Genomic DNA, 16,455 nt, shown 5'->3' on the forward strand with positions numbered 1-16,455 from the left:
GGATATATGTGTTAAAGGTGGAGGGAACGAGGAGAAGTGGGAGACCCAATTGGAGGTGGAAACATGGAATGAAAAAGATTTTGAGTGATCGAGGCCTGAACATGCAGGAGGGTTAAAGGCATGCAGGAAAAGAGTGAATTGGAAGGATGTGGTATACTGGGGTCAACGTGCTGTCAATGGATTGAACCAGGGAATATGAAGCATCTGGGGTAAACCATGGAAAGTTCTTTCGAGCTTAGATGTGGAAAGCGAGCTGTGCTTTCGGTGCATTATACATGACAGTTAGAGACAGAGTGTGAACAAATATGGCCTTTGTTGTCTTTTTCTACTGTTACCTCGCGCAAAAGCAGGGGGAGGGGAGTTGTCATGTCATGTGTAGCAGGGTGGCGACAGGAATGAATAAAGGCAGACAGTATGAATTATGTACATGTGCATTTTCGTATATGTCTGCGTGTGTATACATATGTATACATTGAGATGTATAAGTATGTATATGTGCGTGTGTGGAGGTGTAAGTATATACATGTGTATGTGGGTGGGTGGGGCCATTCTTTCGTCTGTTTCCTTGCGCTATTTCGCAAACGTGGGAGACAGCGACAAAGTATAATAAAATAATATAAAATTAATACAGATGTATATATTTATTTTGCTTTGTCGCTGTCTCCCGCGTTTGCGAAATAGCGCAAGGAAACAGACGAAAGAAATGGCCCAACCCACCCCCATACATATGTATATACATACACATCCACACATGCAAATATACATACCTATACATCTCAATGTACAAATATATATACACACACAGACATACATATATACCCATGCACACAATTCACACTGTCTGCCTTTATTCATTCCCATCGCCACCTCGCCACACATGGAATACCATCCCCCTACCCCCTTATGTGTACGAGGTAGCGCTAGGAAAAGACAACAAAGGCCCCATTCGTTTACACTCAGTCACTAGCTGTCATGCAATAATGCCCGAAACCACAGCTCCCTTTCCACATCCAGGCACCACACAACTTTCCATGGTTTACCCCAGACGCTTCACATGCCCTAATTCAATCCACTGACAGCACATCAACCCCAGTATACCATATCAATCCAATTCACTCTATTCCTTGCCGGACTTTCACCCTCCTGCATGTTCAGGCCCCGATCACACAAAATCTTTTTCACTCCATCTTTCCACCTCCAATTTGGTCTCCCTCTTCTCCTCGTTCCCTCCACCTCCGACACATATATCCTCTTGGTCAATCTTTCCTCACTCATTCTCTCCATGTGCCCAAACCATTTCAAAACACCCTCTTCTGCTCTCTCAACCACGCTCTTTTTATTTCCACACATCTCTCTTACCCTTACATTACTTACTCGATCAAACCACCTCACAGCACACATTGTCCTCAAACATTTCATTTCCAGCACATCCACCCTCCTGCGCACAACTCTATCCATAGCCCATGCCTCGCAACCATACAACAATGTTGGAACCACTATTCCTCCAAACATAACCATTTTTGCTTTCCAAGATAATGTTCTCGACTTCCACACATTCTTCAAGGCTCCCAGGATTTTCGACCCCTCCCCCACCCTATGATTCACTTCCGCTTCCATGGTTCCATCCGCTGCCAGATCCACTCCCAGATATCTAAAACACTTTACTTCCTCCAGTTTTTCTCCATTCAAACTTACCTCCCAATTGACTTGACCCTCAACCCTACTGTACCTAATAACCTTGCTCTTATTCACATCTACTCTTAACTTTCTTCTTTCACACACTTTACCAAACTCAGTCACCAGCTTCTGCACTTTCTCACACGAATCAGCCACCAGCGCTGTATCATCAGCGAACAACAACTGACTCACTTCCCAAGCTCTCTCATTCACAACAGACCTCATACTTGCCTCTCTTTCCAAAACTCTTGCATTCACCTCCCAAACAACCCCATCCATAAACAAATTAAACAACCATGGAGACATCACACATCCCTGCCGCACACCTACTTTCACTGACAACCAATCACTTTCCTCTCTTCCTGCACGTACACATGCCTTACATCCTCGATAGAAACTTTTCACTGCTTCTAACAACTTGCCTCCCACACTATATATTCTTAATACCTTCCACAGAGCATCTCTATCAACTCTATCATATGCCTTCTCCAGATCCATAAATGCTACATACAAATCCATTTGCTTTCCTAAGTATTTCTCACATACATTCTTCAAAGCAAACACCTGATCCACACATCCTCTACCACTTCTGAAACCACACTGCTCTTCCCCAATCTGATGCTCTGTACATGCCTTCACCCTCTCAATCAATACCCTCCCATATAATTTACCAGGAATACTTAACAAACTTATACCTCTGTAATTTGAGCACTCACTCTTATCCCCTTTGCCTTTGTACAATGGCACTATGCACGCATTCCCCCAATCCTCAAGCACCTCACCATGAGTCATACATACATTAAATAACCTTACCAACCAGCCAACAATAAAGTCACCCCCTTTTTTAATAAATTCCACTGCAATACCATCCAAACCTGCTGCCTTGCCGGCTTTCATCTTCCGCAAAGCTTTTACTACCTCTTCTCTGTTTACCAAATCATTTTCCCTAACCCTCTCACTTTGCACACCACCTCGACCAAAACACCCTATATCTGCCACTCTATCATCTAACACATTCAACAAACCTTCAAAATACTCACTCCATCTCATTCTCACATCACCACTACTTGTTATTACCTCCCCATTAGCCCCCTTCACCGATAATCCCATTTGCTGTCTTGTCTTACGCACATTATTTACCTCCTTCCAAAACATCTTATTATTCTCCCTAAAATTTAATGATACCCTCTCACCCCAACTCTCATTTGCCCTCTTTTTTCACCTCTCTTGCACCTTTCTCTCGACCTCCTGCCTCTTTCTTTTATACATCTCCCAGTCATTTGCACTATTACATACACAGACATATACATTCATGCACATGCACATATTCATACATGCTGCCTTCATCCATTCCTGCTGCCACTCCACCACACATGAAATGGCATCCCTCTCCTCCCGTGTGCGTGCGAGGTAGTGCTAGATAAAATCAACAAAGGCCACTTTTGTACACAGTCTCTAGCTGTCATGTGTAATGCACCGAAAGCACAGCTCCCTTTCCACATCCAGGGCCCACAAAACTTTCCATGGTTTACCCCAGATGCTTCACATATCCTGGTTCAATCCATTGACAGCACGTAAACCCCAGTATACCACATCATTCCAATTCACTCTATTCGTAGCACACCTTTCACCCTCTTGTATGTTCAGGCCCCAATCGCTCAAAATTTTTTTCACCCCATCCTTCCACCTCCAATTTGGTCTCCCACTTCTCGTTCCCTCCACCTCTGACACATATATCCTCTTTGGCAATCTTTCCTCACTCATTCTCTCCATGTGACCAAACCATTTCCATACACCCTCTTCTGCTCTCTCAACAACACTCTTTTAATTACCACTAATCTCTCTTACCCCTTCATTACTTACTTGATCAAACCACTTCATACCACATATTGTCTTCAAACATCTCATCTCCAACACATCCACCCTTCTCTGCACAACCATATTTATAGCCCATGCCTCACAACCACATATATATTCAATTTATTATACTTTGTTGCTGTCTCCCGCGTTAGCGAGGCAGCGCAAGGAAACAGACGAAAAAATGGCCCAACCCACCGACATACTTATGTATATACATACACGTCCACACACGCACATACACATACCTATACATTTCAACATATACATATATATATACATACACAGACATATACATATATACACATGCACATAATTCAAACTTTCTTCCTTTATTTATTCCCGTCGCCACCACGCCACACATGAAATGAGTTTTTGGGCCATTCTTCATCAGCTTCCTTGCGCTACCTCACTGACGCGGGAAACAGTGATAAGTATAAAAAAATTATAATACTTGTAAATATATATATGCATTTGTATGTAGCATTCATGGATCTGGAAAAGGCACATGATAGGGTTAAGAGAGATGCTTTGTGGAAGGTATGAAGAGTATATTCTAAGGGAGGTAAGTTGCTAGAAAAAGTGAAAACTTTTTACCAAGGATGTAAGGCATGTGTACAAGTAGGAAGAGAGGAGTCATTGGTTCCCAGTGATTATCAGTCTGTGGCATGGGCGTGTGAAGCCATTACGCTTGTTAAATTTGTTTATGGATGGGGTGGTTAGGAAGTAAATGCAAGAGTTTTGTAGAAAGGGGCAAGTATGCAGTGTCTTGGGGATGAGAGCTTGGGAAGTGAGTCAGTTGTTGTTTGCCGATGATACCGCTCTGGTTGCTGATTCGCATGAGAAACTACAGAAGTTGGTGAGTGAGTTTGAAAAGGAGTCATGTGGGGAGTGCTCATCCTCCTCGAAGGCTCAGATTGGGGTGTCTAAATGTGTGTGGATGTAACCAAGATGAGGAAAAAGGAGAGATAGGTAGTATGTTTGAGGAAAGGAACCTGGATGTTTTGGCTCTGAGTGAAATGAAGCTCAAGGGTAAAGGGGAAGAGTGGTTTGGGAATGTCTTGGGAGCAAAGTCAGGGGTTGGTGGGAGGACAAGAGCAAAAGAATGAGTAGCACTACTCCTGAAACAGGAGTTATGGGAGTATGTGATAGTGTAAAAAAGAAAATTCTAAATTGATGTGGGTAAAACTGAAAGTAGATGGAGAGAGATGGGTGATTATTGGTGCCTATGCACCTGGTCATGAGAAGAAAGATCATGAGAGGCAAGTGTTTTGGGAGCAGCTGAGCGAGTGTGTTAGCAGTTTTGATGCACGAGACCAGGTTATAGTGATGGGTAATTTGAATGCAAAGGTGAGGAATGTGGCAGTTGAGGGTGTAAATGGATATGGTGAAGAGCTTTTAGATTTGTGTACTGAAAAAGGGCTGGTAACTGGGAATACCTGGTTTAAAAAGAGAGATATACATAAGCATTATTGGATTATGTGTTAATTGATAGGCATGTGAAAGAGAGACTTTTGGACGCTAATGTGCTGAGAGGGGCAACTGGAGGGATGTCTGATCATTATCTTGTGGGGGCGAAGGTGAAGATATGTAGAGGTTTTCAGAAAAGAAGAGAGAATATTGGGGTGAAGAGAGTTGTGAGAGTAAGTGAGCTTCGAAAGGAGACTTGTGTGAGAGAGTACAAGGAGATATTGAGTGCAGAATGGAAAAAGATGAGAGCAAATGATACAAGGGGAGTGGGGAAGGAATGAGATGTATTTAGGGAAACAGTGATGGCTTGTGCAAAAGATGCTTATGGCATGAGAAAGGTGGGAGTTAGGCAGATTAGAAAGGGTATGGGATAAAGAAAGTGGTGGGATAAAGAAGTAAGATTGTTAAAAAAAAGAGAAGAGAGGGGCATTTGGACGATTTTTGCAGGAAAAATAGTGCAAATTACTGGGAGATGTATATAAGAAAGAAGCAAGAGGTCAAGAGAAAGGTGCAAGAGGTGAAAAAGAGGGCAAATGAGAGTTGGGGTGAGAGAGTATCATTAAATCTTTGGGAGAAGAAAAAGATGTTTTGGAAGTAGGCAAATAAAGTGCATAAGACAAGAGAACACATGGGAACATCAGGGAAGGAGGCAAATGGGGAGGTAATAACAAGTAGTGGTGAAGTGAGAGGGAGATGGAGTGACTATTCTGAAGGTTTGCTGAATGTGTTTAATGATAAGAGTGGCAAATATAGGGTGTTTTCATTGAGGAGGTGTGCAAAGTGAGAGGGTCAGGGAGAATGATTTGGAAAACAGAGAATAGGTAGTGAAAGCTTTGTGGATGATGAAAGCCGGCAAGGCAGCGGGTTTGGATGGTATTACTGTGGAATTTATTAAAAAAGGGGGTGACTGTGTTGTTGACTGGTTGTTGAGGATATTCAATGTATGTATGGTTCATGGTGAAGTGCTTGAGGATTGGCACTTCATATGCCTTTTCCAGATCCATAAATGCTACATATAAATCCATCTGTTTTTCCAACTCTTTCTCACATACATTTTTCAAAGGAAACACCTGATCCACACATCCTCCATAACTTCTGAAACCACACTGCTCTTCCTCAATCTGATGCTCTGTACATGCCTTCACCCTCTCAATCAACACCCTCCAATATAAATTTCCAAGAACACTTAACAAACTTATGCCTCTGTAATTTGAATACTCACCTTTATCCCCTTTGCCTTTGTACAATGGCACTGTGAATGCACTCCACCAATCCTCAGGCACTTCACCATGATCCATACATACATTGACTATCCTTACCAACCAGTCAACAATACAGTCACCCCCTTTTTCAATAAATTCTACTGCAATACTATCCAAACCTGCCGCCTAGCCAGCTTTCATCTTCTGCACAGCTTTCACTACCTCTTCTCTGTTTACCAAACCATTCTCCCTAACCCTCTCACTTCACACACCAACCCAACCAAAACACCCTTTATCTGCCTCTCTATCATCAAACACATTCTACAAACCTTCAAAATACTCACTCTATCTCCTCACTTCATCACTACTTGTCATTACCTTCCCATTTGCCCCCTTCACCAATGTTTCCATTTGTTTTCTTGTCTTAAGCATGGTATTTACCTCCTTCCAAAACATCTTTTTATTCCCCCAAAAATATAATGATACTCTCTCACCCCAACTCTCATTTTCCCTTTTTTCACCTCTTACACCTGTCTTGACCTCCTGCCGCTTTCTTTTATACAGCTCCCAATCATCTGCACTACTTTCCTACAAAAATCATCCAAACATCTTTCTCTTCTCTTTCACTAACAACCTTACTTCTTCATCCCACCACTCACTACCCTTTCTAATCTGCCCATCTCCCACCTTTCTAATGTCATATGCATATTGTGCGCTAGCTGCTTCCCTAAATACATCCCATTCCTTCCCCACTCCCTTCATGTCATTTGCTCTCACCTTTTGCCATTCTACACTCAATCTCTCCTGGTACTTCCTCACACAAGTCTCCTTTCCAAGATCACTTACTTTTTTTAATTTTCCACAAGAAGGAACAGACAAGAGGGCCAAGTGAGGATATTCCCTCTGAGGCTCAATCCTCTGTTCTTATCGCTACCTCAATAATGCTGGAAATGGTGAATGTGTATGAAAATATATATCATACATTGGGGGAGCGTTGAAGAATGTGTGGAAGGCAAGAACATTATCTAAGAGAGCAAAAATGGGTGTTTGAAGGAATAGTGGTTCCAACAATGTTATATGGTTGCGAGGCATTGGCTATAGACAGGGTTGTGCGGAGGAGGTTGGATGTGTTGGAAATGAAATGTTTGAGGACAATATGTGGAGTGAGGTGGTTTGATCAAGTAATTGATGAAAGGGTAAAAGAGATGTGTGGTAATAAAAAAGACTGGTTGAGAGAGCAGAAGAGGGTGTGTTGAAATGGTTTGGTCACATGGAGAGAATGAGAGGAAAGATTGACATTGAGGATGTATGCATTGAAACCATAGCTCTCTATCCACATCCAGGCCCCACAGATCTTTCCATGGTTTACCCCAGACATTTCAGATGCCCTGGGTCAGTTCATTGAAAGCATGTCAACCTCAGTATACCACACCATTCCAATTCACTCGATTCCTTGCACACCTCTCACCCTCCTGTATATTCAGGCCCCAATTGCTCAAAATCCCTTTCACTCCATCCTTCCACCTCCAATTTGGTCCCCCACTTCTCCTTGTTCCCTCCATCTCTGACACATATATCCTCTTTGTCAACATTTCCCCACTCATTCTCTCCATATGTCCAAACCATGTCTACACACCCTCTTCTGCTCTCTCAACCACACTTTTTATTTCCACACTTCTCTCTTACCCTCTCACTATCTACTCTATCAAATCATCTCATTTCCAACACATCCACCCTCATCCATACAACCCTATCTATAGCCCATGCCTCGCAACCATATAACATTGTTGGAACTACTATTCCTTCAAACATACCCATTTCTGCTCTCCGAGATAACGTTCTCGCCTTTCACCCATTCCTCATTACTCCTACAACGTTTGCCCCCCTTCTCCACCCTGTGACTCACTTCTGCTTCCATGGTACCATCTGCACTGATGATCACCAATCTCTCACAGTCCACTTTCATTTTTATATATCCACATCTGTCTAGAGCTCATCTCCTTATACTCTGTTCCACATTTACACAACTGCCTCAGCAGCACTGCTATCCCTTCCTAAACTTGCTTTTACACTCACACCAACTCCTGACTTTACTTTTAAGACATTCCCAAACCACTGAGATCTCTTTCACTCAGATACAGAACTTCCAGGTTCCTTTCCTCAAATATCTTAATTGCATCCACACACTTCAGTCAGCCCAGCTTGAGTCTTAAGGAGGATATGCACTCCCCACTTGGCCTCTTCTTCTCTAATATCTTTTAGAAACTGAAATAAACTAAAGAGGAATTTTCAGCCCCTTGCCCTCATCCCTCTAAATCACCTTTTATGACACACTAGGAATAAGGAGGTAGAATTCTTTCTCCCTTCCTCAGGGATGTGTGCTGATCTTATACAATATTTTGATCTTATATTTTTTTGCTTCAAGTGGCCAATTTAAGAATTCTAACTATACGAGCAACGACCAATAAACAGAAAATAAAATGCTGGAACATATACAAACTAGAAGAAGCAAGAGGGTTAAATACAAATGACCCCCAAGGGTTTGCAGAACAGAAATTTCCTAATGCATGATGTATCTATCATCAAAACTACACCAACAGACTCCTGAAAAGCTATTGACAATATCCTAATGTATTTTGGAAGTCATGTATATATGAAAGATAAGAAAACTTAAACTTCCTGTATATGAAGAACGTGTATACAAGAATTATTCTGAATTGTACATATGTGGCAGCAATGGAGGTAACAAGGAGAAAGGGGGAGACCAAATGAGAGATGGAAGGATGAAATGAGAAAGATTATGAGCATGCAGGAGGATGAAAGGCATGCATGGGATAGAGTGAATTGGAATGATGTGGTACACTAATGTTGACGTGCCATCAGTGACTCAACCAGGACATGTGAAGCATCTGAGATTAACCATGGGAAGGTCTCTGGACCCTGGTTTTGCATAGTGAACTGTGGTTTCAGTGCATTATACAATTAAGTTAGAGAATGGACATGAGCAAATGTGGCCTTTCTTCATCTGTTTCTGGTACTAACGTGGGAAGTGGCAACCAAGTATGGAAAAAACCGTGATTTGTGAATGAATCACGAAACAACTGGAAACATCTCTCATACTGCCTCTCTTACAAGGTGTCCTTCAAACCACAAAAGCTGTAAATGATGACAAAATGACAAATCACCTGTATGGATGTTTCGTTGTTTGTGGGTTCCTGGGATACTCAAGTGGCTGAAAGTCATGATCTGCTCGCCAGAAAGCATTACCTGGGTTGCGGTATGCATGGAGGAAATTGCACTGGCCCCCTTTTGGACACTGTTGACGCCAAAATAGTCCTGAAAAAGAACCAGCATTGCTAAGGCTGTTGGTGCCTTGTAAGGTATTAGGGAGAGAAGTGTTTGAGTGGGTAGGAGCATGAATAAAATATCTGACTGGGAAGCAGCAACATGGCTTTAGGAAAAGCAGAGGGTGTTCAGACCAGGCATTTGCTTTAAGACTTTGTATGAGAAATACTTGTGGAAAGAGAGTGAACTGTGTACAACATCAGTGGATCTGGAGTTGACAGAGAGGCACTGTGGATGGTGCTATGAATATATAGGCTAAATGAAAACTTATTAAAAGCAGTGAGAAGTTTTTACTGAAAAACTGAAGCATGTTTGTGAGGAGGAAAGGAGTGGGGCAAGTGCTTCCCAGTCAGGATGTGGGAGTGTGTCAAGGATGTAATGCTATCATGGTAATACAATCTCTTTACAGACAAGGTGGTGAGGAGGGTATATGTGCGAGTCTTCAAGTGAGGGGTGGGTCTACAGTATACTAGGGAGTGGGGAATGGGGTTGGTTGGGTGGGTGGGGGAACATAAAGTGAATCAGTTGCAGTTTGCAGATAACATCGCTCTGATGGAAGGTAGATTCCTGAAAGAAATTCCAGGATCTCGTGACAGAGTTTGGGAAGCATGTGAAAGAATAAAGTTGACAGTAAATGTGAACAAAAGCTGATGGTACATGTGAACAAAAGTAAGATAATAAGTTGTATCATGAGTATGAGACAGAATGGTCTGAATGTAAGCATGAAAGGGAAGAAATGATGCACTTTAAGTAACTAGGAGCAGCAGAGGAGAAGGAGTTAAGATCCTGGGTGCATTTAGGAGCATGTAGAAGATGTCAGTGTCTGTTAGGTCAATAATGAAAGTATCTTAAGGTATAGTGGTCCTTACAGTGCTGACTGCTAAAGAAAGAAAGATGGTGAAAGTGATGGAAAAGAAATGCCAGAGGACAATATGTGTTGTGAGGCAAGTTGATCATGTATGGAATGACAGTATAAGAGAAAGGGATGACCAAGATGTGCTGAAATGGCTCAGACACAAAAAGGATAAGAGAAGAATGACAGCCTGAAGTGGGTGCAGAAAAGTGTACTTGAAGACCCTGAATGAGATAAAAGGATGAGTTATGGAAGCAATTGGGTATCTGAGTCTGAATATTCAGGAGGGTAAGAGGCAAACATGGGATAGAATAAGTTGGATTAATGTTGTGCAAGAGGTGATGTGCTGTCAACAGGCCAAATACAAAAACAAAAACAAAAATGCCTGTAAATACAGTTAAAGTTTAGTGATTTTGAAATTCCTATAACTCTTGAAATTACATAAATTATATTTCAATCTTCTATTCTTTTTAGTTTATGACCTCATATTTATGCTAATTTCCAGTAAAGTATCTATTTATTTTGCTTTGTCGCTGTCTCCAGCGTTAGCGAGGTAGCGCAAGGAAACAGACGAAAGAAATGGCCCAACCATGGCCCACATGTATATACATATACGTCCACACACAAAAATATACATAACTATATATCTCAACATATACATATATATACACACACACACATATACATATATAAACATGTACATAATTCATACTGTCTGCCCTTATTCATTCCCATCGCCACCCAACCACACATGAAATAATAACCCCCTCCCCCTCATGTGTGCGAGGTTTTCAGGCCCTGATCACTCAAAATCTTTTTAACTCCATCTTTCCACCTCCAATTTGGTCTCCAACTTCTCCTCATTCCCTCCACCTCCGACACATATATCCTCTTGGTCAATCTTTCCTCACTCATTCTCTCCATGTGACCAAACCATTTCAAAACACCCTCTTCTGCTCTCTCAACCACACTCTTTTTATTACTACACATCTCTCTTACCCTATTATTCCTTACTGGATCAAACCATCTCACATCACATATTGTCCTCAAACATCTTATTTCCAGCACATCCACCCTCCTGCGCACAACTCTATCCATAGCCCATGCCTCGCAACCATATAAAATTGTTGGAACCACTATTCCTTAAAACATACCCATTTTTGCTTTCCACACACTCTTCAATGCTCCCAGAACTTTTGCCCCCTCCCCCACCCTATGATTCACTTCTGATTCCATGGCTCCATCCGCTGCCAAATCCACTCCCAGATATCTAAAACACTTCAATTCCTCCAGTTTCTCTCCATTCAAACTTACCTCCCAACTGACTTGTCCCTCAACCCTACTGTACCTAATAACCTTGCTCTTATTCACATTTACTCTCAGCTTTCTTCTTTCACACACTTTACCAAACTCAGTCACCAGCTTCTGCTGTTTCTCACACGAACCAGCCACCAGCGCTGTATCATCAGCGAACAACAACTGACTCTCTTCCCAAGCTCTCTCATCCACAACATACTGCATACTTGCCACTCTTTCCAAAACTCTTGCATTTATCTCCCTAACAATCCCATCCATAAACAAATTAAACAACCATGGAGACATCACACACCCCTGCCGCAAACCAACATTCTCTGAGAACCAATCACTTTCCTCTCTTCCTACACGTACACATGCCTTACATCCTCGATAAAAACTTTTCACTGCTTCTAAAAACTTGCCTCCCACACCATATATTCTTAATACCTTCCACAAAGCATCTCTATCAACTCTATCATATGCCTTCTCCAGATCCATAAATGCTACATACAAATCCATTTGCTTTTCTAAGTATTTCTCACATACATTCTTCAAAGCAAACACCTGATCCACACATCCTCTACCACTTCTGAAACCACACTGCTCTCCCCCAATCTGATGCTCTGTACATGCCTTCACCCTCTCAATCAATACTCTCCCATATAATTTACCAGGAATACTCAACAAATTTATGCCTCTGTAATTTGAGCACTCACTTTTATCCCCTTTGCCTTTGTACAATGGCACTATGTAAGCATCTGCCAATCCTCAGGCACCTCACCATGAGACACACATACATTAGATAACCTTACCAACCAGTCAACAATACAGTCACCCCTTTTTTAATAAATTCTACTGCAATATCATCCAAACCCGCTGCCTTGCCGGCTTTCATCTTCTGCAAAGATTTTACTACCTCTTCTCTGTTTAACAAATCATTTTCCCTAACCCTCTCACTTAGCACACCACCTCAACCAGAACACCCTATATCTGCCAATCTATCATCAAACACATTCAACAAACCTTCAAAATACTCACTCCATCTCATTCTCACATCACCATTACTTGTTATCACCTCCCCATTAGCCCCCTTCACTCAAGCTCCTATTTGCTCCCTTGTCTTATGCACTTTATTTACCTCCTTCCAAAACATCTTTTTATTCTCCCTAAAATTTAATAATACTCTCTCACTCCAACTCTCATTTGCCCTCTTTTTCACCTCTTGCACCTTTCTCTTGACCTCCTGCTTCTTTCTTTTATACATCTCGCACTCATTTGCATTATTTCCCTGCAAAAAACGTCCAAATGCCTCTCTCTTCTCTTTCACAAATAATCTTACTTCTTCATCCCACCACTCACTACCCTTTCTAATCTGCCCACCTCCCACGCTTCTCATGCCACAAGCATCTTCTGCGCAAGCCATCACTGCTTCTCTAAATACATCCCATTCCTCCCCCACTCCCCTTACCTCCTTAGTTCTCAACTTTTTCCATTCTGTACTCAGTCTCTCCTGGTACTTCCTCACACAAGTCTCCTTCCAAAGCTCACTTACTCTCACCACTCTTTTCACCCCAACATTCTCTCTTCTCTTCTGAAAACCTCTACAAATCTTCACCTTCGCCTCCACAAGATAATGATCAGACATCCCTGGGGATAGGGGTGAAAGAATACTTCCCACGCATTCCTCACGACTAGAGGGGACCGGACGTGTACATGTAGGAAGAGAGGAAAAAGATTGGTTCTTGGTGAATGTAGATTTGCGGCAGGGCTGTATGATGTCTCCATGGTTGTTTAATTTGTTTATCTATGGGGTTGTTAGGGAGGTGAATGCAAGAGTTTTGGAAAGAGGGGCAAGTATGAAGTCTGTTCTGGATGAGAGAGCTTGGGAAGTGAGTCAGTTGTTGTTCGCTGATGATACAGCGCTGGTGGCTGATTCATGTGAGAAACTGCAGAATCTGGTGACTGAGTTTGGTAAAGTGTGTGAAAGAAGAAAGTTAAGAGTAAATGTGAATAAGAGCACGGTTATTAGGTACAGTAGGGTTGAGGGTCAAGTCAATTGGGAGGTAAGTTTGAATGGAGAAAAACTGGAGGAAGTAAAGTGTTTTAGATATCTGGGAGCGGATCTGGCAGCGGATGGAACCATGGAAGCGGAAGTGAATCATAGGGTGGGGGAGGGGGCGAAAATCCTGGGAGCCTTGAAGAATGTGTGGAAGTCGAGAACATTATCTCGGAAAGCAAAAATGGGTATGTTTGAAGGAATAGTGGTTCCAACAATGTTACATGGTTGCGAGGCGTGGGCTATGGATAGAGTTGTGCGCAGGAGGGTGGATGTGCTGGAAATGAGATGTTTGATGACAATGTGTGGTGTGAGGTGGTTTGATCGAGTAAGTAATGTAAGGGTAAGAGAGATGTGTGGAAATAAAAAGAGCGTGGTTGAGAGAGCAGAAGAGGGTGTTTTGAAATGGTTTGGGCACATGGAGAGAATGAGTGAGGAAAGATTGACCAAGAGGATATATGTGTCGCAGGTGGAGGGAACGAGGAGAAGTGGGAGACCAAATTGGAGGTGGAAAGATGGAGTGAAAAAGATTTTGAGTGATCGGGGCCTGAACATGCAGGAGGGTGAAAGGCGGGCAAGGAATAGAGTGAATTGGATCGATGTGGTATACCGTGGTTGACGTGCTGTCAGTGGATTGAATCAGGGCATGTGAAATGTCTGGGGTAAACCAAGGAAAGTTGTGTGGGGCCTGGATGTGGAAAGGGAGCTGTGGTTTCGGGCATTATTGTATGACAGCTAGAGATTGAGTGTGAACGAATGGGGCCTTTGTTGTCTTTTCCTAGAGCTACCTCGCACACATGAGGGGGAGGGTGATGGTATTCTATGTGTGACGAGGTGGCGATGGGAATGAATAAAGGCAGACAGTGTGAATTGTGTGCATGGGTATATATGTATGTGTCTGTGTGTGTATATATATGTGTACATTGAGATGTATAGGTATGTATATTTGCGTGTGTGGACGTGTATGTATATACATGTGTATGGGGGTGGGTTGGGCCATTTCTTTCATCTGTTTCCTTGTGCTACCTCGCAAACGCGGGAGACAGCAACAAAGTAAAATAAAAACAATAAAAAAATATCCCTCCAGTTGCACCTCTCAGCACATTAACATCCAAAAGTCTCTCTTTCATGCACCTATCAATTAACACGTAATCCAATAACGCTATCTGGCCAACTTTCCTACTTACATATGTATACTTATGTATATCTCTCTTTTTAAACCAGGTATTCCCAATCAACATAAATCTACAAGCTCTTCACCATTTCCATTTACAACACTGAACACCCCATGTACACCAATTATTCCCTCAACTGCCACATTACTCACCTTTGCATTCAAATCACCCATCACTATAACCCGGTGTCGCGCATCAAAACTACTAACACACTCACTCAGCTGCTCCCAAAACACTTGCCTCTCATGATCTTTCTTCTCATGCCCAGATGCATATGCACCAATAATCACCCATCTCTCTCTATCAACTTTCAGTTTTACCCATATCAATCTAGAGTTTACTTTCTTACACTCTATCACATACTCCTACCACTCCTGTTTCAGGAGTAATGCTACTCCTTCCCTTGCTCTTGTCCTCTCATGAACCCCTGACTCTACTCCCAAGACATTCCCAAACCAGTAAAGTATATCTCATATAATCATAACTGTTTGTTAAATGCATATTAGTATAGAGGTATGCATGTAAACAAAGTGCATAAGACTGTATAATTGTAGTTTTTCATTAAAAAAAAATACTATACCTGTAATAAAGAATAACTAAGCCAAATACCAAAAGATTACAGTATTTTGAAAATTCATCACTATTCATGCTCCATAGCAAAGAATTTCTACAAATAACAAACTGGTATTTATTTATTTATTTATTTTACTTTGTCGCTGTCTCCCACGTTAGCAAGGTAGCGCAAGGAAACAGACAAAAGAATGGCCCAACCCACCCACATACACATGTATATACATACACGTCCACACACACAAATATAAATGCCTATACATCTGTGGATCATGTGTTTGCTTTGAAGAATGTATGTGAGAAATACTTAGAAAAGCAAATGGATTTGTATGTAGCATTTATGGATCTGGAGAAGGCATATGATAGAGTTGATAGAGATGCTCTGTGGAAGGTATTAAGAATATATGGTGTGGGAGGAAAGTTGTTAGAAGCAGTGAAAGGTTTTTATCGAGGATGTAAGGCATGTGTACGTGTAGGAAGAGAGGAAAGTGATTGGTTCTCAGTGAATGTAGGTTTGCGGCAGGGGTGTGTGATGTTTCCATGGTTGTTTAATTTGTTTATGGATGGGGTTGTTAGGGAGGTAAATGCAAGAGTTTTGGAAAGAGGGGCAAGTATGAAGTCTATTGGGGATGAGAGAGCTTGGGAAGTGAGTCAGTTGTTGTTCGCTGATGATACAGCGCTGGTGGCTGATTCATGTGAGAAACTGCAGAAGCTGGTGACTGAGTTTGGTAAAGTGTGTGGAAGAAGAAAGTTAAGAGTAAATGTGAATAAGAGCAAGGTTATTAGGTACAGTAGGGTTGAGGGTCAAGTCAATTGGGAGGTGAGTTTGAATGGAGAAAAACTGGAGGAAGTGAAGTGTTTTAGATATCTGGGAGTGGATCTGGCAGCGGATGGAACCATGGAAGCGGAAGTGGATCATAGGGTGGGGGAGGGGGCGAAAATTCTGGGGGCCTT

At 42.1% G+C, this 16,455-nt stretch overlaps 1 protein-coding gene across 1 annotated transcript in view; it reads right to left on the bottom strand.

Moving 5' to 3' along the window:
* Positions 1–16,455, bottom strand: part of LOC139767442 (uncharacterized) — a 298,235-nt gene that overhangs the window by 40,838 nt on the left and 240,942 nt on the right. The window contains exon 9 of the mRNA XM_071696824.1: positions 9,392–9,542. Within this exon, the coding sequence (XP_071552925.1) occupies positions 9,392–9,542 (151 nt within the window). The remainder of the gene's footprint in view (positions 1–9,391; positions 9,543–16,455) is intronic.

This window comes from Panulirus ornatus, chromosome 61 (genome assembly GCF_036320965.1).
Source record: "Panulirus ornatus isolate Po-2019 chromosome 61, ASM3632096v1, whole genome shotgun sequence".
In the NCBI taxonomy this organism is placed as follows: Eukaryota; Metazoa; Arthropoda; class Malacostraca; order Decapoda; family Palinuridae; genus Panulirus; species Panulirus ornatus.